Source organism: Anser anser, assembly GCF_964211835.1.
Source record: "Anser anser genome assembly, chromosome: 14".
Classification (NCBI taxonomy): Eukaryota; Metazoa; Chordata; class Aves; order Anseriformes; family Anatidae; genus Anser; species Anser anser.
Window position 1 is genome coordinate 9,340,920 of NC_139735.1, and position 25,325 is coordinate 9,366,244.

Genomic DNA, 25,325 nt, shown 5'->3' on the forward strand with positions numbered 1-25,325 from the left:
GATCTTGAGTGTTTCTCTAGCTCTGATGTAGCTCCTCTTTCTGAGCAAGCTGCTGCTCTGTCAGCTTCCCTGTGTCTAGTACAGTTGCTGTCTGTGTATAAAAGTGCATTTGAGAGTTAGGAATTGAAGCTGCCTGACAGCTCTTCCCCAAAACACTCAAAGCTAGCTGGCAGCTTGGATGCTTCTTCACCCCCAGGCACTGTAACTCCTGTGACTGCCCTACTGCATTGTCCTGTTCTCCCTGTGACCCTCTGCCTCTAAAAGTGTTCTGCCAGGGAGCGTTGCCTGGGGAGCTGTGTGTGCTGGGTGGATACTGGCAGCCCGCCTCTGTGTGAGCAGGGGGACTTCCTCATAACACACACTGTTATTTCACATAGCTCTTCACGAAGCTGCGGTAAGATTTGAAGAACTGAAGGCACAGAAAGAACTGAGACAGCTTCAGGAAGACAAAAAGAATGACAAGAAACCTCCTCCCTACAAACACATCAAGGTGAGGGCAAGTGAGGGGGGGCAGGTGCAGAAGAGAAGTCCTGAGCTGTCGGTACAGGTGATTTCCAGGTATACAGAAACATTTCTACTGTTTGGGCATCTGGCTACATTTGAAGGTTACTTTGGTCCCTTTGGCATCTTCAGTCATCCTCCACAGAAACAATTCATGTATCTGCAGAGCTGTGTGGAAGCTGGACATCAGTGACAGAGGTACTCTGCTTTGCTGGAAGAGATCTGGCCCTCTCTGCTGTTCTGTGGCAGTTGTGTGGTGTGAGAGGAGTGTCCCTTCCTCGGGGACTTAGGGAGAGTGCTGGTATCATCCATTGTGCTCAAATTCTGCGTGGTACTGGTGGCAAGGCGGGCCTCCAAGGTGGTTTGGGACAGGAGATGGTCAGGGTACAGTGGAGCAGAGAGGAGGGTGGTAACCCACAGTGGAGTGTGACGGTATCTTTGTTGCATCTCTGCTATTGTGGGGTGGTTTCTTTGGTGGTGGTTTTGGTTCTTTTTGTTTTTTCCTCATCAGTTAAACGGAAACACTAGAACAGATATATGTGCTGGAACACAATCCTTTTTGCTGAGTTTTGGGGACAGCCAGGTTTAGGGCTGATTTTTGACGTAGAAGTGGAGCACCGTTTTTTTCAAGGAATTCCTACAGGATGGAGGTGATTTGAGAGGAGAGCTAGGGCCAGGCAGGTATATGTGAGTGGGGCGTGGGCCAGAGTGATCCGAAACCTAGTGACTCAGGGACTGTGTTCCTCTTTTTCATTGCTTCCTTCTGCTACTTCCCCTTTTTATGTGGCAAACTATGAAAGCTTAATTGATTGCTGGCACTTTTTGTTTATAGCTAGACTTTTGAGGCAGGCAGGTATATACTGTGTGAGTACTGTACGGTGTAAAGAACACAGCTGAATGCTGTGGCAGCAGCATGGGCCAGGCAACTCCAGCAGAGGAAATCAGTTTCTCATTCTAGGTATTTTTAAGCCTGTCTCTGGCTGCAAAACAAAGGAATTTTGGAAATAGTCTTGGCCTTTGAAAAACACTGCTAATGTTAATAATAATGGTTGCAGTCACTGGCCGTGGTAGATCTTTGGAGGTCTAAGTGCAAGCTGTTTGTTTCTGTGAAAGCAAAGGAAACACTTTGCCCGAGAATTCCATGAACTGGCCAAAGCATGAGGATGGAACGGACAAATCTGGCTGTGTCTGCTCCTTTGCTTGACCTTCTAATGAGATCAGCACCTCAAGGTCTATCCCAAGGAGTGCCAGTGTGAGAGACTGCTGCAAAATACATTTGGGATCCTTCATCACATCAGGATTAGGATTGTGGCTAGTCCAAGAATTTTGCCCTGTTTTGGAGCTGATTTCATACCAACAGTGCCTTGGTGATTAGGGCCATACCTGCTGGGTGTGTGTGCATGCTGAGGGGCTGATCTTGCTCAGACACCGTTGTAGTTTAGAGCAGCAAACTGTCCAGCAGAGGGGAGACAGAAGAATACCAGTCCTAATCTTGTGGCTCATTATTGAAGTCATGAGCTAGCAGTTCAAGTAAGAGATGGGAAGCAGGAGAGAACGCAAAAGCGACACGGTGAGAGATGGGAGGCAGTACTAGGAGAAAGAGAGTGGAGGAGGAGGAGGGGGGACACTGTTAAGAGATTAATCAGGGGGTTCTGCAAGGTTTGCTTTTAAAATTAGAGGGTAAGAGCTTGGCCTGCCTGTGGTAGGCTGCCAGTGCAGAAACTGCTGTGCGAGTGGGACTTGAGAAGGTGTGGGAGGGGGAGGGCCGGAAGAGTTTTGCTAAACAATCTCCATGTTCTGGGAGAGGAAAGGGACCTAATGGTGTGGCTCGCCTGGGCAAAGAACAGCAAGGAGCTTTTCTTCAGTGTGTCTCCAAAGTCCTGACTCTCTGTTGCCTGCCTTTCAGCGTTCGCTGCCTTTAACCAAAACCAAAGGACCCTGCTCGTGCCAAAGACAAGCCAGTCGCTTCTCCACCTGGTGCTGCGCTCTGCTTCCTTCAGGAGCGGTTTTTAGAGAGCTCCTTGGCTTAACTCTGAGCTCCTGTTTGGGCCTTCCAACCCCAACCCTTGTCTGTTTTTTCTTTGATTTACATCTGCAGGAAAGTTGGGTAGGGAGCTCTAACTGCTTGTGGCCTGGTGCGTAGGTAGAGCCTCTGTACTCTGTCACGGGCATGCCAGCCTGGTTCTCCTAGTGACAGCTGAGAGCACAGAACAGCTTGAAGGTAACAGATTCAAAAAAACAGGGCTATAAGAACAAAATACAGAGAAGGACCTGACACTCAGAGACTGGAGAAGGTGCAGCTACACTCAGAAAGTGTTCAGTGTCGGTCACTGGTATATTGTGTACCCAGCTAGAGCGCTGGGCCATCTGGGCTGGATTTGGTCACAGCGGTGTTGGGAGGGGGACACCTTGCAGCCTCTCCCCACTGTGGGGATGCAGAACACACACGGTACCAGCTGGTGCTAATGGGGGGTCGACATCCTCCTTAGCTCTTCCCTCTAAACGTTCACTTCTTGAAGTATTGTGCACAGAAAAAAAAAAACATACACGCCTGTGTGTGTGTCCTTCTACCCCTTGTAACTTGCACTGCAGCCTGTCGGCTCATGGGCAAAGGTTGAGCACAGAAGCGTGTGTCGTGATGACCTGTTCTTGATTAGCTAACATCCTCCGTGTGCATTCAAGGTGAACCGGCCGGTGGGTAAGGTGCAGATCTTCACTGCAGACCTGTCCGAGATACCACGGTGCAACTGTAAACCAACAGACGAAAACCCCTGCGGCCTGGACTCTGAATGCATCAATCGCATGCTGCTCTACGAGTGCCACCCCCTGGTCTGCCCCGCAGGGGAGCGTTGTCAGAACCAGTGCTTCTCCAAGCGGCAGTATCCCGAGGTACAAATTTTCCGCACGCTGGCACGAGGCTGGGGCTTGCAAGCCAAAACAGACATCAGAAAGGTACGTGCTCTGCTTCTGCATGCAGCTTTCTCTTGCCACTTCTCTCTTGCTCGGTGTCAGTTTTAATAGATTTGAAAAATTGTCTTCTGTAATTTGAAAGACTTCGTTGCTATAAAATGCTGTTCAGGAAAGAAATGGATTAATTTTTTACTGTCCTACAAGCATGTTTTGGCTCAGCTAACTAGGAAAATGTTTTATGTTAATTTCCCACAGGATAAGAAAGATGATTGCATAATCTGTCTGTAAGGATGGTAGACATTATGAATGTACCAGAATACTGACGTAAAAGACTACTCAGGATTTTCAGATGGGGAACAGTGATTACACCCATGCCCCCAGTTCTTGAATAGCGAGGCTCTTCTGGTATAAGAACCTTGTATCACAAACTGAGACCGAGTCTTGGCTCTTTCAGAAGAGTAATGTCTTAGAGATGGCTATAATTATTGTGGAAAGTAGTATCTGCAGGCAGCTAAAATACTTGTATGCATATTTTAAATCCCGAGAGTAATTATTCTGCGTACACACATCTATACTGAATGAAGAAGGAAGAGTTTTCCAGCAAAGAGAACCCCAAAGCTAAGAAACAGTGAAGTGACACAGAGGGCCATAGACAGCATAGTAGGAGAAGAATGTCTGAAAAAGGAGTAGAAGAGGGCAGTCAGGGAAGGCTTTGATATCTGTGGGAAAAATGCAAGTCTGTCCTGTTTAGGCTTTGCTGCCTGCTGTGATATAGGTTAGAGGGTCTCTTTGCCATTTCGTGCACCTTATGTTTCACTTCTAACAGACAGTCTGGAAACAGCAAAACTCAATTATTTAATGGAGGCACCTGTTGGCCCCAGTGGAGCAGAGCTGTGGTTCCCTGTAATGGTCTCTGTAGTACTGACTGCAGGTGAACACCACAGATTTACTGCAGGAGCAGGTGCCCCTGGTGTATCGTGCTCAGTGTGGTAGGTCCCCAAAAGGATGTTGTTCCAGCTGGAATGCAGTTATGCAGTGCCTTGAGCTTTGCAGAGAAAAACTACACGTGTGGTTTAGTTCATGTTGTCCCTGAGTGTTAGTTCTGTCTTTAGCACAGAGAATAATCTGATGGCCATTGTTGCTTTATTTAATTTATTTCAAATTACTTGTTTCTGTGTGTAAAATGGATTTGTAATTCAGGGCTCTTATTGAAATTATAGGTCAAACCGACTGCAAAGCACAGAGGAAGATTATGAAAAAATTTCCACAAAGGAAACAGGAACTAATTTTTAGCACAAAGGTGGATGTCCCTCCATCTCGGAGGGAATTTGTCATATCTTATCAGTCTGTTTTCTCTGTGGCAGGGTGAGTTTGTTAACGAGTATGTTGGGGAGCTAATTGATGAAGAGGAGTGCCGAGCCCGAATCCGCTATGCTCAGGAGCACGACATCACCAATTTCTACATGTTGACACTGGATAAGGTATGTGGAAGGAACTTCTCTTGCCAGAAGCCCAGCCAGAAGTAAAATTATTTCAAGGTAGGCATGATAGTGCTCTTTTCCAGCAAGTAAAAAGGTGCTAAGAGACACTGATGAGCTGGTCTGCATTTCCACTTAAAGTGAAGACTGAAAGAATGGACGTAATGTGCTGTAGAGAAGTTTCAGGTTGGATCTTAAAATCAGGAGCAAAGTATGAACCAGCTTCATTGGTGTTTATTCAGTCCTGACATTACAGAGAGCGCTAACTTCCCAGAAAGCAGTGGCAGTGCCTTCATGGCTGTCCAGGAGGCTGTGCCCCTTTTAAGATGATGATGATATTGGGCAGGAGTCTGTATTGCTGCATGTTCTGCCAAGTCTGATCAGAGACATCAGCGTGGAAACTGATCAGCCATCTGTTGATTGTCCAGGCAACAGAGCGACTGACACCTGCACTTAACACTTGGTTAAAACGCGTTTGCATACTCAGGTGCTTTGCAAGATGTCCTGATGTCCAGAGATCAGATGTCTCAGTTGTTGCACTTCTCAGTACCGAAAAAGACTTTGCACACTGGTACCTCTGCTGCAATGGCTTGAGTTGGATGTGGCAGTTATTGAACATGCTTTTTTTTTTTTAATTGCAATTCCAGGACCGAATCATTGACGCTGGCCCAAAAGGCAATTACGCCCGGTTCATGAACCACTGCTGCCAGCCAAACTGTGAGACTCAGAAATGGTGTGTGAATGGTGATACTCGGGTTGGGCTCTTCGCAATTGTAAATATCAAAGCTGGTAAGGAACCCCACTCTGTCTGTACCTGCAGTTAAAAGCATGGGAACCTTTCTGTAAGGAAAGGAGGGGAGAGGAGGGTATGTAGCTCACCTGGGGAGATGCTTAATCTTTCTGTTTCCACGCTTAATTTTTCTCATTTCATACCAGCTACAACACCAGCACTGCCATAGTGGAACGTAAACATAACCATACTATAAATGGAGGTTCATAGATTTAATTTATAGGACCAAGAAATGGAACTAAGCATCCTACGGTATGGGACAGAATGCCCTTTTTGGCTGTAGGATGTGGTAGGAGAGTGAGGATACACGTAATCTCAATTCCCACAAATCTGTGCGGAGAAGAATATTTGGTACCCTTACATCGTTGGGACGGTCATTTGTGTCATTTTATTTCAAAAGTGCTTTTACTCTAGCAGTAGCAATAAGGCATTCTGCCACATAGCTTGTTACAACTTCTTTGGGTTTTATCTGCTTTTGTGCCAGGGACTGAGCTGACTTTCAACTACAATCTGGAATGTTTGGGAAATGGAAAGACAGTTTGCAAATGTGGTGCTCCAAATTGCAGTGGCTTCCTAGGAGTGCGGCCAAAGGTATGATGCCTCCCTTAAGCTTTTGTTCTTCCAAATGACCTCTCTGCGTAGATGTGGTGCATTTGTTGCAGATATTTTGGGAAGGGTAGTCCACTTTCAGCGTGGTCGTGAGAACACTGCTTGAATTGAGATGAATGTTCAAATTACCGTTCTGAGAGTGCAGATCTGGGGTCTGAATTTGCTGAAGAGGTGCTCCAACCAAAGAGTAAATAAGCGTGTTTTTTTCAGAATTTTCTGCTCGTTATCATGGCAATTTCAGTCACGCTAGAGCAGCAAAAGATAGACACGGGAAAGACTTCTGTTGGATACCCAGGAAACCTCTGCTCAGCTCATTTCCCTACATGAAGGCCTGAGTAAATTGTGAGAATGCATGGGAGGCCAGCAAACTCGGATTCCTTTAGCTCTGAGTTGCCTTAGAGCTATAGAAGGCTTCTGCATCGCTATCTTTCCTGCAATAAGAAAGTTCCTATTTTTTTCATTCTTTTGTTTAAGTGGCTCAAGTGTACATACCAGACAGGAATAATACATTCGCTATGTCTAGTAGAAAAATCACTGCATTTGAGAACTCACTGACTTTGGAGAACTGTGTTTTGTAACTGCAGTGTTGCAGTAACAGGAATTGATTTCCGATACCTTCTTGTGAGCTGGTTCTCACTGGGAAAAGGAAATAACAGAAGCATTTGGCCCAGTTCCCAGCTGTCACCAGCTAAATCTGTCTCAGCTGTTGGTTTGTTTCAAGAGCTTCACCAAATCAGTCTGTAATCCTTCTGCTCTGGCATGTCGATACCAGCAGCTTACCCACGCTTAAGGGTTAAACGCTCCAGCAGCGTGGTTGTTAAGCCCTGTCAATATATAGGGTAGGTTTGTGACTTCCCAGAGAGCTTAGTTCTGCAGACAACTTACGAAAAAAATGATGTCTTCAGAGGTTGACGGATGAGTTGAATTATACATCTGGTGTATTTAGTTCTTTTTTGGTTGTGGTTTAAAGTTCAATTTCTTTCGTGCTGCTCCCGTGTTATACATGGCTTGACTACTGTCATTTTTGCCCTGAAATTACAGGTTGCATGATGGAAATCAGAGAAAGGTGCCGTTAAATTGGCATTAATGTTCCATTGTGATGACCGAGGTGATATGTTCCATCTTGATGAGGTGGGCTAGGAAACAATGCCAAGCAAACAGTACCTTGGTGGTATTTTTTGTCTAATTCATCCAACAAAAGATGCATTTTTTAAGATTCCTGAAGATACAGCAAGACAAAACTTCACTGCATATATACTCAAGTTAACTCTTAAAAGTGTCCTTTCTAACTAGGAATTCTAGGAAGAACGTTCTGGAGTCTGATGTACTGCAGTTGAAAAGTGAGAAATGCTAGAGTTGCTTAGATATTCAAATTAACTGTGAAACATTTTCTTGTTCTCCTTGTAATTAAGTGCTAGGTGGTGAGAATAGGTGAGATAGTTTAGGTATGGCCTTTGGTGATTACATTGCCTGCATTTACAATGATAAAGGCCCGACCTGTCCCTGTTGTTAGTGGAAATGATGGTATGAAAACAGAAATATATGTGTGTGAAGGGGAGGCAAACATCAAGAAGTGTAACACCTTAACAACGTCCTGATAGGGCTACCAGATAGTCAGTACTGCAGAATTCTTAAATTGTAGGGTCTGGAGACAAAGGTTTCAAAAAGATGTTGGTTTTATCTTGAGAATGACAAAAATAGTGCCTAATGTTTATGCAGAATAAAGGCATGCAAAAACCACCTCACAGGCTATGTCTCAGCACGCAGAGATGTTCTGGGTGCAGAACGCGAGTTTGGACATAAAGAATAGGTGGAAAATGGGATAAAATTTAGCTTGTGTCAGTTTAGATAAACTAAATTGGTAGTTCTTTGATAGTGTCATTATCTGTGTGAACCTGAGTGTTTGGTACAATGGGAGGCTTATCCTGGGGAGGATCAGTGCTGGGGATTAGGAGGACCTGGCTTGAAAGGGTGTGGTATGGGACGTTGAAAGAGGAAGCCTTAGGCCAGGGAAAAGAGCACTTAGGCCATTGAGATGCCAATCTTGGGACCAATTGTGGTTATTCCTTTACTGCCTGTAAGACAGATGTTGGAAGCATGAGAACTTAAGTGTACTGATAACACAAAGGTGTCTGTTGCCATCAGTGTGGAGACAGTTGGGCAATTGCAAAGTACTGGAAATGGGCTGAAATTTAGTGATTCAGTACTCCAGAGTACACCTGGAGGGTAATAGCAGAAACAAATCTGCAGTAAGGTCATCGATGGGAAGTAATATGGTGGAGAAGGAGCCGCTGTGGTGTTCAGCCCTGGCGTGACTGTGAGCTGCTATTGCCATGCAGCTGTGAAGAAACAAACGCATTCAGGGTATTCTGTAATACCGAGAGGTATTCATGTCACTACACGGGCCTGGGGGACATCATCCAGGGCAGAGTCCGTAGTTCTGTAACTTGTATTTGGGGAAATGACCTCGAGAGAGGCAGAAGAAAGCCATTAGGAAGATTGGGGGTGAAGACTGAAAGTGTTGGCTTGTGAACAGGAGGGAGTAGCCTGGTGGTTACTTCAGGGAGGGAGAGTGACGTCTGTGGGATGAGAACAGTGTTCACACGACAGCGGGTTGAAACTGATCACAAATAAACTCAGGCTGAAAATGACGATGGGGGTGAGAAACGCTAAAAGTCCAGGAAGGCCTGGGGAGAGGCTCCTGGTGAGGGTCAGGGGCGTGAGGAGACAGACCCAACTGCTTTGACTGAGGCATCTGTGAGAGGTGGCACGACATCATGGCACCAGGCAGGCCTCAGCTCCTCGCTCTGCTCTTGCTAATTGCACATACTGCATGTTGAGCCAGGCTTTGGTGCAGGGCTTCCGGACTCTTTCCTTAAAAATGAGAACTGTTTACTTGAGTGAATTGGTTGCCAAATATTAAGAACCACCGTAGAGGTACTTCGTATGCTCAGGTATGGCTGGCAGTGGGATGTTTGATCACATCCCGCTGGACAGTCACAGGGCCGGCAGCTTTCTGCGCTGTATCAGAAAGAGGAAGGATGGCAGGGGGCTGTGTTAACGTGTTGTCTTACCCACAGAGCCAGCCCACCCTCACCGAGGAGAAGTCCAAGAAGATGAAGAGACGGCCGCAGATGAAGCGCAGGTCGCAGGCGGAGGTGATGAAGGAACGGGAGGACGAGTGCTTCAGCTGCGGGGACGGAGGGCAGCTGGTTTCTTGTAAGAAGCCAGGCTGCCCCAAAGTGTACCACGCCGACTGCCTCAACCTGACCAAGAGGCCCGCAGGTCAGTGCGGCGCGGCTTGTCTCTGCCAGCGGAGCAGGGGAGGGCGTGGGCTCCGAGGCGCTGCTCTCCTCACAGCTTCTGCAAATGAGAGAGATTTTTCTCTCTTTAACAGGCCTCGTGGCCCACAGGGCACGGCCCTGGTTTGTGCCATGCTGTGACTGCAGGCACGCTGGTTACTGACCCATCCTTGGGGCCTGGCAGAGAGCAGGCCCAGCAAGAGTCAATTCCTGCTGGCTTTCCAAAGCTGCAGACGACCGAGTGAAAAGAATTACGAGAAGCACTGGTGGAGAATGGCAGTTAAAGAAGAAGAATGTGCTACATGTCTTAACTAGCCACGAGTCCTTTGTTAAGGAAGGAAACAGAATCTCCTAATTTGTGGTGAAATGAGGGCAAAAGATTAAAGTACAAAGAAAAAAAAATCCCCAAAGTACTTGTAGTTGTGTGCGGAGAAAGAAATGGGCAACCTGTGTGAGCAGTGAAACAGTTTCTAGTTTGTTAGTAACTCAGGAGTAAATAATATCTATTAGAGGAAAAGGCTTAAATTGCATTTAAAAGTCTTACAAGAGTTGGTTGAGGGGAATGTTTCCTCTGTTGCAATAATTTTTGGTTACTGCAGAGGTTCATGGGACCTTCAATGAGTGTTTAGGTTTAACTGATATTCAGAAAGGGAAAAGTCTGACCTGAGTCTTGGTAGGCCAGTTAGCCTGACATGGGATCAAGTACCGTAGAATTAAATGGTAAGAACATAAGCAATACCAGGTAAGTTTTTGAAGTAGAATACCTCAGCAAAGCACTCAATTAGGCTTGATGAAATTATAAATTCAGTTAATAAAGGCAATTGCATTGAAGTAATTGGTTTAGGGAGTTGTAACACTTCTGATTTAATACTGTAAGCATCGTCATTATTAGAAATACTCTCTGAACACACCTGAGGCAGGCTGGGAAGCGTGTAACCAGGTCTCTGAAGCTACCTGTCAGGAGAGTGGTTGCAGCAGGGCTTCTCTGGAGCTCCACAGGGAGTCAGAGCTGAGCATTCAACACCTTCAGCTGTGACTACCAGAACATATACAGGTGCTAGCAGCGTTTTTTGTAGATAGCAAAAAGTGTGCGTGTGTTAAGTTTTGGGAAGAGCGATGTATTTATACAGAATAGCTTGGGTTGATCACTGAATGAATGCGATGTAAAAGCCAGCAAGGAGCACAGGTCATTCCTGTGGAAACAGTAACTGAGGGTGAGCGTGTCCTGAACATCACCTTTCTATTCTCATTTTTGTGTGCTAAGACAGGACATTCAAACATCCTGGCAGGTTTTCTCATGCTTTAGATTTTCCTTTATTGGAGGTTTTAGCATTTAGCCTGTTCTCTGGGTTTCCATTTGAAAAACTTCTCCTAAGAGCCTGACATGAAAAAACAATGGGTTGCTACCTCTCCGGTATCCATTCTTTTGCAGACTGGAGGACTCTTATCTCCTAAGTGCGTTTCCAGATGAAACGAACAGCCTTTCCTTGCAGCTCTTATTTTTTCTTAAATTATTATTCTTGGTCTGTTCTGGAATGTGTCCCATTTCCCTCCGTATTTTTTTAACTCTGGTAACACGTATTTTTAACAGTATTGCAACTGAGATTGTGCTAAACCGACGGAACAGAATATTATTTCGTGCTTTATATAAAATTTGTCAGGAAATGAGATCTGACTTGTTTAGCAAAAATAACTTGATATTTAGTTTGTGATTTGTCCTATCATCCTTGAGTCATGTTGTCTTGATCTTCTTCACATATTTATTCTGTTTCTTCCTCCTACAATCCTCCTTTGCCCTGCTCTTGCTTTACCTAATTGCACCTTGTTGGTACAAGAGCGTTTGTCCAGTTTATCAATACCGTTATGAATTCTGAGCCTGCCTAAGCAGATTCTTGCAGTTCCTCCCAGGACTGTGCAGATAACCGCGAGGCTGTAAGAGTACTTGGTATTCTGCTTCCAGAAATGAAAATTAAAATATAGGCTAAAACAGACTCCTGAAGCACCTCATTTGAAAAGTCCCCGCACTTTGCCAGAAGACCACTAATAGCTGGTTTTGAGAACGATTTTCAGCCTGTTGTAACCATTTTACCATTTTTATACGTAGGCAGTTATTTTCCTAGCTTGTTCCTTAGAATATCATGCAGGACATCAAAGGTTCGTCTCTTTTTTTTACTTCAAATATTTCTTCTGTCATGGGCATTGCTGTTAAGTAATTGGAATTTCCTGCTTGTTTGCATGTTACTAATGGTGCGATCCTGCTTCCAAGAGCCCCTCAGCTCTGGGCTGTCTCTGGAGAGACAGCTTATTCATTAGCCTTTTTATCCTGTCAGAGACCATTAGAGTGGTTTGATATGATTTATCCGTCCTGAAACACACTGGCACTTTTTGACTGACTTTATTTTCCGTCTGTACAAGCGACCTCTTTAATAATTCCAGAATCTTTCCGCTGGTCAAAGTGAGTGTTCAGAGCGGCTGCCCCCTGCTCAGCAGCAGTGCACCACGAGAGCTTGCCCTGCCCTGCGGTGGGAAGGGGCTCGGTGCACACCGACGGGGGGAGCAGTGAGATAACCCGCGCTGCAGCACTGCGAGCCTCAGGCAGGGGAGAACACGTGTAATTTTAAACAACCCTGCCCCGAAAATGATGTCAAGAAACTGGAAAAGGCACACAGAATCTGTGTACATATTTAAGACCAGAACAGAAGCCTTGGACTGGCTTCAAAGGAGGGGAAAAACTTACTGCGTGTTTTCTTCAGCCCAGGGGGAAAAGCAGCAGGAGAGGGGGGGAGTGGAAAGCTGGTGTTGCACAACAGCATCAAGAGATGACCACAGCTGCTCGGCACAGTGCTGCGGCCTGCCAGCCTCTCTGGAAAAGAGCTGGTAGCAAAAACCACGGATGTGTGGGCTTGGTTCAGAGAGGTGGGAAGTGCTCTGCTGGTGCCCACAGCTGCCCTCCGTCGTTGCTTGTGCAGATGCCTGTGGCTCTATTCAAGGTGCCGGGGGGGGGCTGCCATGCAAAATGCTTTTTACGGCAGGATGAGGAACCACTGGGAGCATGGGGCGCTGAGGGGAGCACAGGGGCAGGGGGTGTCTTTGGAAAGGCAGCCACACTGATCCTGCAGTGAGAGGGCAGAGCCTCTGCCTCATGTGCCCTGGGTACAAGTGGTTCCTTGGGCCCTTAAAGCTGGTGAGAAGCTTTTGGCAGAGACAGCAGCAGCCTTGGCTGAGGGGAGTGGGGAGCGGGACCAGTGAGATCCAGTTTCAAGTGAAGGAAACAACAGCCTCTCTGCTGTCACATTGACTTGTTTGTTTATTTATTTTTCTCCATGATGGCATTGATACTGGTGGTGAATAGATTCAGTGTAGGCACTGAGCTTCTCAGGGCACAGCTTGGCTTTATGATAAGAAGCATTTTTATCATATCCGTGCACAGGGTTAAAGATGTCTTTGGGTACGGAGACAAGAGAAACCTACTCCCTGATGTCCGCTGCTCGCCGAGTACTACTTTCTGATAAACAGGAAGGGAGGATGTTGGCCCAGAACTAAACAAAGACAAACCTGAAGTATCTACTTAAAGTCTGCTGGGTGTATTCTGTGCAGATACTGTTGCTCTCATCTGGAAATAGGAGACAGAGAAGTGCAAGCTGGGGCTGCCTTCTTTTGTCTAGGGACCCGTACTGGTTTGTGTCATACTGGAGCCAGATGGACTTTCAGTCTGACCTGGCAGAGCTTATGTTCGTTGCAGTTATGATTTCCCTGGTTGCTTCCAAGGATGCAGATTCCTGTTAACTGCCCTTCAAGCGTAGGAGCTATGGCAGAATCCGAGAAGAACATGTAGAATTGCATCGGAGTCTTACAGGGGCGTTCCCTCTTGCCCTTAAACTCTTGCAGCAGGCCTCGTTATCTTCCCTCTATACCACTCCTAAGTTATGTCTTTTCTCCTGTGTTTGTGCTGCAGGAAAATGGGAGTGCCCATGGCATCAGTGTGACATGTGTGGTAAGGAGGCAGCTTCCTTCTGCGAGATGTGCCCCAGATCCTTCTGCAAGCAGCACCGGGAAGGCATGCTCTTCATCTCCAAGCTGGATGGACGCTTATGCTGCACAGAGCACGATCCCTGCGGCCCTAACCCCCTAGAGCCGGGAGAAATTCGTGAGTATGTGCCTCCCATGGGAGCACTGACTAACGGCGACGACACCCAGCCACCAGAGCAGCCGCCTGCAGATACAGACCTGAGCGTTCAGCCTTTGGACAGGCTACCTCAGTCTACGGCCTTCAAACTGCAGTCCCCAGAAAAGCCCCCCGCCACCCTAGCGCTGCGGCTGCCGCCGTCAGACAAACCCCCCACCACCCTAGCCCTGAGGCTGCAGCCGTCAAACAAGCCCCCCACCACCCTGGCCCTGCGGCTGCCCCCGCCAGACAAACCGCCCGCCGCCCTGGCGCTGAGACTGCCGCCGTCAAACAAACCCCCCACCACCTTGTCGCTGAGGCTGAAGCCGTCCAACAAACCCCCCACCACCCTGTCCCTCCGGCTGCAGCCCTCGGACAAGCCTCCCACCACCCTGTCGCTCCGCCTGCAGCCGTCAGACAGGCCCCAGGCTGCCCTGTCCCTGAGGCTGCAGTCGGAGAAGCAGCCCATCATCGTAGCGCTGAAGCCTCAGCAGCCCGACAAACCTCCCGCCAACGCCGTGCTGTGGCCGCTGGACGAGGCTTCCGGCGACGCCTCGCAGCCTCCTCTGCCCAGCAAGTCTCCGGGAAGCCCGCAGTCATCGGACGAGGCGCTCGTTCCTGCTGGGGCCCTGCAGCTCCAGCTGTCGGACGAGCCTCCTGCCGCTGCTGGGGTTTTGGAGTTAGCGGACAAGTCGCTCGGCGACAGCAGGACCCAGCAGCCGGAGCTGCTGAATGAGTTTCCGCCAAAATGCCTGCACCCTCAGCTGTCGGACAGACTTCTCGCCACGGCAGGGACCCTGCAGTCCCAGCCCGTGGATGAGCCTCCCGCGGCCGATCAGCCTCAGCTGCTGAGCAAAGCTGCTGCCCAGAGTCTGCAGCCGCCGCCTGCGGAGAAGGCCCCCAGCTCCGTGGTGCAACATGTCCCGGCACCGGAGGAGGTTCCCAGCCCTGGGGTGCTGTGGCCTCTGCCCGTTGAAAACGTCCCCAGCTCCCCGGTCTCACGGATCCTGCCCACGGAGAAGGTTTCTGGACTGGGGGGGCCGCGGCCCCCACCTCCGGAGAAGGCTTCCTTCTCCGGGGCAGCGCGGGTGTTGGCCACGGAGAAGGCTCCCGGCTCTGGGGCACCCCATCCCCTGCCTCCAGAGAAGGTTCCTGCCTTGGGGATGCCACGGATCCTGCCCCCAGACAAGGCTCCCAGCTTAGGGATACCACGTCCGCTGCCCCTGGAGAAGGCCCATGGCTCCCGTTCACCCCACGTCCTGCCCACGGAGAAGGCTCTCGGCTCGGGGGCCCTGCGGATCCCCCTCACGCAGAAGGCTCTGAGCCCCGGCGTGCTGCGGCCCCTGCCTCCAGAGAAGGCTCCCGATGCCGGGGCGCTGCGGGTCTTGCCTCCAGAGAAGGCTCCGAGCTCCGGGGCCGTTCGGCCTCAGCTCCTGGAGAGGCCCCTGGCTCTTACGGCCCCGTGGCCTCAGGCCTCAGACAAGCTGGCTGCTGCTGTGGCTCCTCGGCCCCAAGTCTTGGAGAAGCCCCCAGCCGCGTCGGCCCCGAGGCTGTTGCTGTCAGAGAAGGCGCTGCGGCCCGTCGACCAGAACGCCCAGCCCAAGGACCGGGGGGCGCCTGCCGCGGAGCTCAACCCCCAGCAGAAGGAGAGGACCCTGTTAGCTGGCGAGCAGATCCCGTGGTCGGTTGGGAAGGCGGTGCCGCACGTCGGACAGTTACCTTGGCCCACGGAGAAGCTCCAGACACACGAGCAAACCCACTGGCCCACTGCGAAAGCCCTGACGCCTGCCGAGCAGTCTCCCCGGACAGCAGAGAAGCTACCAGAGCCGACTCTTCAGCCTGTCTGGGAAGTGGCCTCAGCCCCCGCGGAGCAAACCCCTTGGACATCAGAGAGATTGCGTGCGTTCGAGCAGACCCCCCGGCCTGCCAGGGAAGCGCCGGTGCCCCCAGAGCAGACGCAGTGGATTGTCACAAACATTCAGACTCTTGACCAGATTTCGTGGCTGGCTGGAAAAGTACATACTCCTCGGGGGCAGGACCCTTTGCCTGAACAGAACGCAGCGCTAGCCCGTAACCAGGATTCTGTCTGTCACGAATTGGCTGACTCAGAGCCAAAGTGAGGTCGGTGAACATGGGAGGCAGGTTTCAGTCTTTTAATGTTTAGGGAGGGGGATATTCTTTGTTTTGTTTTCTTTATTCACTTCCCTGAGCCCAGCCCCTAACCCATGCACATCCCATCCATATTCTCTCGTGACATGAGCAAGGACATTCACTTCAGTCTGAGTGTGGCCCAGCCAAAGGGAGAGAGCATCCGTGAGCTTTTCCTCTTCCTTTTGCAAATGGTAAAGCTGAAATAAAGAGTCCACTCTGGGTAAAATCTCAAATTCCACTGAAATGGTCACATTACTGATCCAGCATGTTCAAGCTCCAGGTCCAATTCCTAGGCAGGCTCCCGCGTACAGCGAGGGGCCTCGCTCTTGCTAAGTGTATTTAGAGGAAGCAGATCCGTCAGGCTGCCCCGGGATCGGAGAGGTTTCAGGGATCGGATGGGGAGCAGTCAGGCGCGTACTCTCTTGCCGACCTCTGCAGAAGGCAGGGAAGGGGTTTATCTGTTGTCTGCCCTGCAGGGTTTTGCTTTGCGAGGTTCTGTCGGTGTGTTCACCGGGACGTGCTGCGTGCGCGGCGCGCCGAGGACAGGCGTTGTGTCCGGCTGAGTTAGGAGAGGAGCCTCCTGCACCCGCTCGGTGCGGTTTTCTCCAGCAATAGGCAGTATCCGCGTAGGCTCCTTGATACAAAGCTGCAACTGCCCAGGCCCCAGAAACGGGGAATCTGAAGGAGGTCAGGGAAAAAGAGAAAGATCTTTGAAGAAGCCATCTGGCAGGTTTTTCCTTCTTGTGTCTTAACCCTTTAGCACGGGGCACGCGGTGTGCTTCCTGCGCTTGCCAACACCCAGACCTGTAAAGCAGCAATAGCAGAGTCAGGCAGAGGGACTTCCCCCGGTGCTGGGCGTTGGTGTCGGTGCTCCCTCTGACATTTCCATCCAGTCTCTTGGTGACTCGTGCCAGCAGCCTGCGTGGTCTTTTCTCCCCTTGCCTCGGACGTGTTCAGGACGTGCTCGCATCCCACCAGGTCTTCCCAGCAGCGTGGCGCGTTGCAGAGCTGCAGTCGAAGCCTGTCGTTAACTTTGCAGCGCGGAGGCAAGGGTGCTGTGCGTGTAGGGGACCCGTTCCGCACCTTCCCCTCGGGTAGCTTCCAGCTTCACTCATCTACAACCAAAGGAGACTTGAATTAACTGGACTGTGTCGGTGTGCGTGTGTGTGTGCGCGTGTGTGTCCTTCCGACCCAATCGTAGTTCTCACACTGGAACGTGGGGCTCGAGCAGCCGGCCGCCTTCTTTCCTCTTCGCCCTTTTCCGGCCGAGGAGCCCTTTTGTTACCTGGTGGGCGTCCAGGCGCGGCCTGCTGGAAGCAGCTCACCCCAGCGTTGAGGCAGAAGTTGGGGGCGAGTCCCAGAGGACCGGAGCGGCGTCTCGCAGTGGGTGCCGCGGGCCAGCGCCGCCCGCGCAGGCAGGAGGAGGAGTGGCCCCGGGCATGGCACGGTGGGGTCGGCACCCTGCCGAGGACGCACTGCTGACCCGGACGTTCTCCCACTCTCCCAACACCTTACCTCTGGTTTTCCTGAGCTCTGCTGATCCGGGTACTGCAGCCTCAGATCTCAGTGCCCGCCACCAGGCTCCGGAGAACCCCCTTGTTTGGGGCAGAGGTGCAGGAGCCTCCCCAGACTGGGTTTGGCTCCAGCTGACCCCTTCCCGCTGACTTGGGAGCACATCCCTGGGCTTGCAGGTGCTTGCTTGCTGCTCCTGGAGCAGGTGGTCACGAGCTTTGCTGTTTTCCGTGAAGGGAGGCAGGCGCATGTACCAAGACAAATCCTGATCCGTTCTCCTTTCCTTACGTGTGCACCCCAAGACAACGTCCTGCTGTAAAGGCCGGGTGTGCTGGGCACAGGGGACGTTGCCAGTGCTGTGGTGCATCTCTTCCAGTCCGCATCATTTCAGATCCTTTGTAGAATAGCTAGCGACTTAAAAAGCTTTACGGCGTATGGAAACTTACTGATTAATGATGTTTTTCCGGGAAGACTGGCAGGTCAGTTCCTGCTCGCTGCTGAAACTGGGGAAATGCAAGCAGCTTGTGTTTCTGCGTGACTCCTGCACAAAGGGAATCAGGACAACTCCTCAGAGCCATTGAGAGAGAAGGTAATCTAAGGGCATTTAACTTTTTTAAACAAAAATAAAAATGGTAATGAGTTTCAGTATATTAAGTATTTATCATGTGTGAGAAGGAAAATAAACCTTGAATTCACATTTATAGGCCTTCCCATGAGCTGGACGTAGTCTTGTAGAGTATGTAAGTAGGGTTACCTCCATGCCAGCCGCCCAGCCAGCTACAGCTGTAACAGAGAGGTGTCTGCGCTGCTCTGCCCAGCCCCGCTTTGCATCGTCACGTGTTAACTAGCTATTTGTTTCATGAAAAATAAACTGTGAATATTTTTGGTGCAGGCTTTTTTAAATCTGTAAAATGGAGAAGTTCTCAGTGAATTCTCGTAAGTGCAGGTTTGAAAAATCACTTCTATAAATCATGTGCTCAAACAATAGGGCGAGGTTCACGGCAGCAGAAGCCTTTCAACACAGCACGTTGGTTATCCAAGAGCTTGTTCTGAGCAGTGACCATAGATGGAAATGTTGCATGGCATTTCAAACCCACAGCCTTATACCTCGCATCTGACCGTACCCCACCTCTCTTCGCTCCCTTCATGCCTTTTCCGCAAGGATCCAGGTTTCCGACTTGCTCCCTTCCAGTTACATGTTGGAAAGTCTAATTTAGCAAGCTGCTGTTCCCTCCCAGCCCTTGTGGGTAATTCTCTGCCAGATCAGGAGGGCTTCTGAGGTGTGTGCAGGGCTCTGTACGTGCTTGTGGCAGTGACTGCGGTCACCCCAGTAAAATGGCCCGGGGTGGGGAGGTCGGTCCCTGAAGTCCTGCTGCTCCCAGCCTTCCTTCACCTGGGGGTGAGCAGCTTCAGGCAACGGCAACCCCACAGAGGAAGCGTGGGCTGCTTCAGCGCGCGGGTGACTTGGTGGCAGCTGGTGGCACAGCCTTGGAGGAGGAGAGGTGTGTACTGAAGCGGTTCGGTTCATTTTCTGCCTTGCAGAGTTCAGCCAGTTTGAATCACAGATTTCTGTTGACGTAGAGGAAGGCGGCAGGTAACTCGTACCCCTGGTACGCTGCTCGTGCAAGAGAAACTGCTGACGGGCTGCTCCGGCTCCCAGAGCCCCAGCGCTGGGCTGGACGTGGCCGAGGTCGGCGGCTGTGGCACCTTTTTGGTGTGTCGGAGTGCTCCGATCAGCAGGTGAATTGAGGGCAGTCGTGAACCGTGGTCAGAGTAGCTTCCCTTTCCCTGCCGTCGGGGAGGCTCGCGGGAACTTCCCGGCAGCAGTCCCCTTGTAGGAACGGCTCTCCCTTCCCCGTGGAGAAAGGGCTGGAAGCGTTTCCAGCTTTCAGCCTGCTTCGCCTGGCAGCGTGCTTGCTGGGGGGGGCAGCCTGCCCCTGCTGCGAGCAGTGCGTTGGGGTCACCGCCTGTGGCCCCAGCCCCACGGCACGGCTCAGGTCAGTGCCCCACCACGCGCAGGAGAGTCGAGTCCCGGTTCACCTCTGCTGGTGGAGGAGCTCTTGCGGATAACGGCAAGGCGATGGGCCTCGCGTGGGCACGACCTGCCTGCCGAGGCGGTGCTGGAGGGTTGTGGGGCTGGCTCCTGCTGTCAGCGGGGCTCCGGTGAGGCTAGCAGGGAGGAGATCACTAAGGGGTAATCCCGTACCCTGTACCTTCTGATGCTTACTGGCTCATGGTAGCTTTCCTTATTGCTGTTCACATGCTAATACTTTTTTCCTATTTAAAAAAAACCACAAAGATTCACTTCCATGCACAAACTCCAGGTAGTACTGTGGGTGCATGCGTTACAACTGGGGCTAAACCCACCCCCCTACAGGCACAGGGCTTTAAAGGTGTGGCTATTAGAATGCAAATCGGATAGATGGTCAAATCTAAAGAGCAGTCACGGATTAAGGTGAGGAGATGTGGGCTTAGGGTGCCAGAGGAGCTTCAGCTGCGTTTTCATGGGAAGAAGAACGACAAGAAGCAGACCTAACCCTAACGCATTGTCAGCTGCTTTAACCCGAGCATGCCGCTGGCGTACGCTGCTCGTACCGGGGTGCCGCAGCCGGGGTTGCAGCAGGGCAGAGGCGAGGCCGTTTGAGGAACCTCAGACCTTCAACACCTTCTGTTTTATTTTTAATTTCAGCCTTAACTTCTGATTTTGCTTGATGTTTGGAATAACCGTAACTGTAACCTGCTTGTAATGTGCTTTGCCCTAACTTCCCGATGAGTCTTTTCAGCCTTCGCCAGCGAGCGAATGTCAAAGCAAAGTGGCAAAACGTGCGGCTACTCCGAAAGGAAGCGACAGAGGCCACCACCCGGGTCTGGCGAGGGCTCGTGCCGTGGTTTGATCACCCCAAATTAGCTTTGTACTAATTACTCCCCGTGATAGTGGCAACGCGAACGGAGGCGCTTGCAGCTGAGGTCTGGCTGGCGGGGGCTCGGGGCTCCCGGGGGCTGTTTTACGGGGCGCGGGGCTTGGGGACATGGCTTTAGGGGCACCTGGCCGGCGTGGTGGCAGCAGGGTGCGGTGCCCTCGGTCAGCGCGGGTGGGGAAACGCCTCCGAAATGGATCCGAGCCGAGCCAGGGGCAGGCGCCCTCCGAGCGAGGCAGCGGGACAGCATGCGTGAGCGCGGGCTGGGGCAGCGGCGGTGACGGACAGTCCTACAGCACTGAATCTACCTCCTAGGGAAATCTGAGAAATGGGTGTTGCTATGTCCTATTTCAAGGTAAAGTTTTAATCAGTTTGCCCTCGGCTAAGCTCTTGGGCTATCGTGGTGCTATTGTAAAACGTTTGGCAGCTTAGCACAGTAGGGCTGGACTCACGGCTCCTAGCCCGCGGGCCGAACCCCGTCCCCACACTGGGGCTGGGCTGCGGTGCCTGCGACCGAAACGGGACAAGGCGTGTCTCCTGCGCCCGGGGAGACGGGGTTCCTTTGATTTGTGGTGGTTTCGAGACCCAAACCAGCCGTGCCAGTGGGCCCTGTGAGCGTAGAGAGCGAGTGGAGCCACGTGAAGCAAGCCAGGCGTCCGCTACCTGCATGTTCTGTGTGTCCGTTTGGTACTGAGCTGGTTTCAGTTTTTGTTTTTCTGATGTTTCCGAGTTGTTGACTTCAAGGAACTGGGTTTTGTGTATTTTTTTTTTTTTTTAAGACACTGGGAACTTGTTTTAAAAGCAGAAGCAGCAGCACCGGGAGGCTCGAGGTGGAGCGTGGCTGGAGCTGAGGGTGGCCCCGGCCTATGTGCAGGGAGGAGGGCCGGGGGGGCGCTTGTGCCAGCAGCGGCTCGTGCTGGCCCAGGGGGAGCAGGGTGCCAGGGGCACACTCCCCGCCACCGCCCCTCTCCCTGCCAAGGGCACGTTACTCCCCGATAACCCACGGCGCTGCATTCGCCGCCCCGCCAGCCCGCTCGCCTCCGAGACACCAAGCTTGGGGTAACGCGCCCGGTCCCGAGCAGCCTCGGCCGTCCTCTGGTGCCACGCGCCCTGGTTGGGGTCCCGGGGAGGGTGGCCCGCTCCCGGCCCCGAGGGGACCTACCTGGGTGTGCAGGGGGCTGCCGGGGAAGGAAGCTGTGCCTGCTCCCCCTCCTTTGCTGCCAGGGAGGGGACAGGGGGACGCAGTGCTCGGGCGGTGGCGTAGGGTTGTGCTGAAGCCGTGAGCTCGGTGCGGGGACTCCCAGAGGCCAGGACCCCGCCCTGTGTCACCCGCTGGGGGTGTCCCGCGCAGGGTCCCCTCCTCGGGCTTCGCCGAAGGAAATCGTGGCTGGAGCGGGGGTGCCCAGCCCGGGCGGGTGCTGGGGGCGGGTGGGGGCTCCGGGGGGGACGCGGGGTCACTCAGAGCTGTCCAGGTCGTGTCTGTCGGTTCTAAGCGGGAGTGCCAGAGCGGGTGAGAGAAACCTACATATTTCCAGCATGTATATTATTTTTAGAAGAGGGAGAGGGGAGAGTCTTGGACCATTGATTACTTTCATTTTGCTCCCCTTAGACTGTTGGCTGTGTATGTGAAACTTATAATGAAAAGAGGGTTGCCCTGCCCAGGTGCTCCCAGAACATGTACTGTAATTCTTTGTATATAGAAGAAAAATTACTGTAAAGTAAAGTTTAACTTTACTCTCGATGTCCTCTTGTGTTTTGTCTTGCTGGGGGGGGGGGGGGGGGAGGGGGCAGCGGGCGAGTGGGGCTCACGGAGGCAGCACGGGGGCCCCCAGCCCTGCTGCGATGCCAACCGTGGGCACCCAGGGCAGGGACAGGAGAGCCCCGTGGGCACCGTGCCGCTGGCCTGGAGGAGGGGGGGGAGACACCTTGAGCCCCCCGAGGGCAGAAACCCTGGCGCAAAGTGACCCTGTGCCGCACGGCAGGGCCAGGGCAAGCCCGGGGCACGTCAGGACAAAGCCGAGGGCCGCATCCCGGGCAGAGGCCGGGCTGCGGAGCTGGCGCAGCAGGTCGGGCATGCCCCGGGAGTCGCTCAGGACCGCAGAAGGTGCAGGAGCTCAGCCCTGGGTGCAGGGACCAGGTCGGGCCCCACGTGGCCACGGCCGAGCCCTGGCGCCAGCCCCGGCTTGAGGCACGCGCCGGTGTCATGTCCACGAGCCCGTTCTCAGACCACAATGCATTTTATTTACATTGTACACCTCGGTAGGAGACACTTAAATAATCTGCAAAGAATCAGGCGCTAGTTCGAGAGAATAAGTTAGGGGCTGCTGCTGGGCCCCGGGGAAGCAGCTCCTGCAGGCGCGGGGTCAGGGGCACCCTCGGCGGGGCGAGGAGCCCGGGGGGCAGCGACCCGCAGCTCCTCACGCCGCAGGCGACTTCCAGCACCCGTGCAGCTCTGCACGCCGAGTCCGGGGAAGAGAGCAAGTCCGTGGGGCCACGCTCCCTTTGTGCGCCGCGGACGGCTCGTGCAGCTAAAATACAGCAAGTAAAAAACGGGAGGAGTCCAGAGAGCGCCGGCTGGCCGCCCCGCAGCAGCGATTCCCTTCGGGCACGAGGCCTCAGTGGTGGCAGCAGCTGTAGAAGTAGGTGCTGCTCTTCTGGGCCAGGTCGACGCCTTTCTCCTCTGGAAGAGACAGGAGGAGGAGGAGGAGGAGGCTGCTGACACGTCCGTGCCGCGATGCCAAACAGAGCCCAGAGCTCACAGCCCCCTCCAAACCCCCAGAAAGTCCCGAGCAGGGTCTGCGTCCGGATCCTCCTGGCTGCCCCCTGCCCGGGGTGAGGGGACACGGGGACACGGTGCACGGGGACCGTCCTCAGCAGCATGGCACGATCCCAGCGCAGTGCCCCGGGACCCCCGCAGCGTTCATCCCCTGCACCCTCCCCGTGGGACCCCCAGCGCCGGGCGCTCAGCAGGGCCCTGCCCGCTCACCTGTCATCACCTGGAAGGCGCTGAAGTGGATGTAGTCCTCGGCCACCTTCTGGAACAACTCATCTGCGGGAGGGGACGGGGGCAGCGTGGGTGCCAGCAGCGCCCCAGGCCCCGCGCAGCCGCCCGCCAGCCCCGCGCGAGGAGCGCTGCCACGGCACGGGCGCTACTCACCCACGCTCTGGCCGGTCTTGCTGGAGGTCTCAAAGAGCTCTGCCTTCACCTCTGAAACAAGGACCCGGGTCAGCGGTGCAGGACGCGCCCCTCGGTTTTGGCTCTGCCCCGGGTCACCCCTCAGCTGTGCCTGCCGACAGCGGGCTGGCCGGGGCCCAGGGCACGGCCCCGCGCTGCTCCCGGCCCTGCCGCCCAGCTGGCAGCGGCCCCAGCCGGCGGGTCGGGACGTGCCGTGCTCGGGGAGGCTCCTGGCAGAGCCGAGGCCCTGCCGCCGCGCGGGGAGCCCCGGCACCGGAGCCGGGGATCGATGCGGGCAGCGGGGAGGCAGCACGCGGCCGTACCGTCGGCGTAGTCCTGCGCGTCGTGGAAGTCGACCGCTCGCGTCCTGGGGTCGTCCTCCAGCAGGTCGCTCTTGGTGCCGCACAGGTAGATCCGGCAGCCCTGGGGCCGCGGGGGGGGGGAGGGGGCGGTGAGCGCCAGGCACTGCCACCACCGCTCCCACCCCAAAAAATAAAAAAACCACCCCAAAACGGGGCCCGTCCCCGTATTTACCTCCTCGCAGTTCTGCAGCTCGTTCACCCAGAACTTGGCCCGCTGGAAGCTGCTGCTGTTGGTGAGGTCTGGGAGAGAGGGGTCAGGCCCTGCCCCGGGCCCCCACGTCCCGCCCCCCCCCGGTGCAGCCCCCGGCCCCGTAACCCTCATCCACCGGCCGCTCCTCTCCCCGTGCCCTTACCGTAGCAGACGATGGCGGCCCGTGCCCCGCGGTAGTACATGCGGCTCATGGCCTCGTAGCGCTCCGAGCCGGCCGTGTCCTGCGGGGGGAGAGCAGGGGGGGGGTCGGTGCGGGGCTCGGGGGGGGGGGCGGGTCCCGGGGGTCTCCGTGCCGGGAGGGGGGTGACCGGGGGTGGCAGCACCCGGCGTGGCCACGGGCCCAGCGCTCACCCAGATGCCCAGGGTCACCGTCTGGTCCCCCACGGCCATCACCTTCGCCACGAAGGCGGCCCCGATGGTCTGGAAGAGAAACGGGGGTGGGGACGGGGATGGGGACACGGTGGGGACCGGCAGGGGGACGGGGGGCAGGAACTGGGGTGGGGACAGGCCCGGGGACACGGTGGGGACACCCGGCCCGGCGTCGGGAACCGGCCTGGGGCTGTGGGGCCTGGCCCGGGGACAGCGGGGTGACACGGAGGGGGCAGGCCCGGGGAGGCGAGCACGGGGACGGGAACCGGGGCGGGGACACGGGGGAGAACCGGGAGGGGACACCGGGGAATGCCGAGGGGGGCCCGGCCCGGTGCCACCGGGGTGACACGGCGGGGACTGGCGGGGGGCAGGGCGGGGACGAGCACGGCGGGGGGGGGGAACCGGGGCGGGGACACGGCGGGGACCACCCCGGGGCCACCGGAGGCCGCCGGGCCCGGAGCGGGGTGGGGGCAGCGGGGACCCGACGGCGGGGGCACCGCGCAGCGCGCTGCTGGGGGGCGGAGAGAGGGAAGGGAAGCCCCGCGTTCCGGTGGAAGGGTCCCGGTGTGGGGGAGGGGAAGGGGGGGAGGGGTTCCCGGCGCGGCGCCCGGTGCCTCACGTTCTGGTAGGGCCCGGCGCGGAAGCGGCGGTGCGCGCAGCGCTCCACCAGGCTGCTCTTGCCCGCGCCCTCCTGGCCCAGCAGCACCACCTTGGCGTCCACCCGCCGCCCGCTCATCCTGCCCGCGCCGGGGGCGGGGCCGCCGCGAGGGGGCGGGGCCGCCGGGAGGGGGCGGGGCCTCGCCGCGCGCTCCGCACCGGGAGGGAGACGGCAAAGGGGGCGGGGCCGGCGCGGCGGAAGTTACGTGCGCGCC

The 25,325-nt window shown here is 54.2% G+C and overlaps 2 protein-coding genes across 7 annotated transcripts in view; one reads left to right on the forward strand and one right to left on the reverse strand.

Annotated features, from left to right (window-relative positions):
* Window positions 1–22,077, forward strand: part of NSD1 (nuclear receptor binding SET domain protein 1) — a 62,943-nt gene extending 40,866 nt beyond the window's left edge. For all 6 annotated transcript variants that reach the window (XM_083798533.1, XM_083798535.1, XM_083798532.1 and 3 more), the window contains 7 exons: window positions 378–490; window positions 3,184–3,453; window positions 4,776–4,892; window positions 5,537–5,678; window positions 6,164–6,270; window positions 9,369–9,573; window positions 13,546–22,077. In XM_083798533.1, coding sequence (XP_083654659.1) covers window positions 378–490; window positions 3,184–3,453; window positions 4,776–4,892; window positions 5,537–5,678; window positions 6,164–6,270; window positions 9,369–9,573; window positions 13,546–15,875 — 3,284 coding nt within the window. In that variant the 3' untranslated portion in view covers window positions 15,876–22,077. The remainder of the gene's footprint in view (window positions 1–377; window positions 491–3,183; window positions 3,454–4,775; window positions 4,893–5,536; window positions 5,679–6,163; window positions 6,271–9,368; window positions 9,574–13,545) is intronic.
* A 480-nt stretch (window positions 22,078–22,557) lies between these two features.
* Window positions 22,558–25,289, reverse strand: RAB24 (RAB24, member RAS oncogene family). The gene is made up of 8 exons (XM_083798589.1): window positions 25,073–25,289; window positions 24,436–24,504; window positions 24,227–24,305; window positions 24,046–24,113; window positions 23,835–23,934; window positions 23,494–23,544; window positions 23,323–23,385; window positions 22,558–23,016 (listed from the first exon to the last, which is right to left on the reverse strand). The coding sequence occupies exons 1-8, from the start codon at window positions 25,187–25,189 to the stop codon at window positions 22,952–22,954; spliced, it is 612 nt and encodes a 203-aa protein (XP_083654715.1). The 5' UTR covers window positions 25,190–25,289; the 3' UTR covers window positions 22,558–22,951.
* Between the last annotated feature and the right edge of the window lie 36 nt (window positions 25,290–25,325).

Excerpts from the sequence above, each read along its gene's own strand:
- RAB24 (XM_083798589.1), bottom strand. The coding sequence starts at position 25,189 with ATGAGCGGGCGGCGGGTGGACGCCAAGGTGGTGCTGCTGGGCCAGGAG. Across the intron at positions 24,505-25,072 it reads GCGCCGGGCCCTACCAGAAC|ACCATCGGGGCCGCCTTCGT; the intron begins GTGAGGCACCGG and ends TTTCTCTTCCAG. Across the intron at positions 23,386-23,493 it reads CAAGACCGGCCAGAGCGTGG|ATGAGTTGTTCCAGAAGGTG; the intron begins GTGAGTAGCGCC and ends CCCCTCCCGCAG.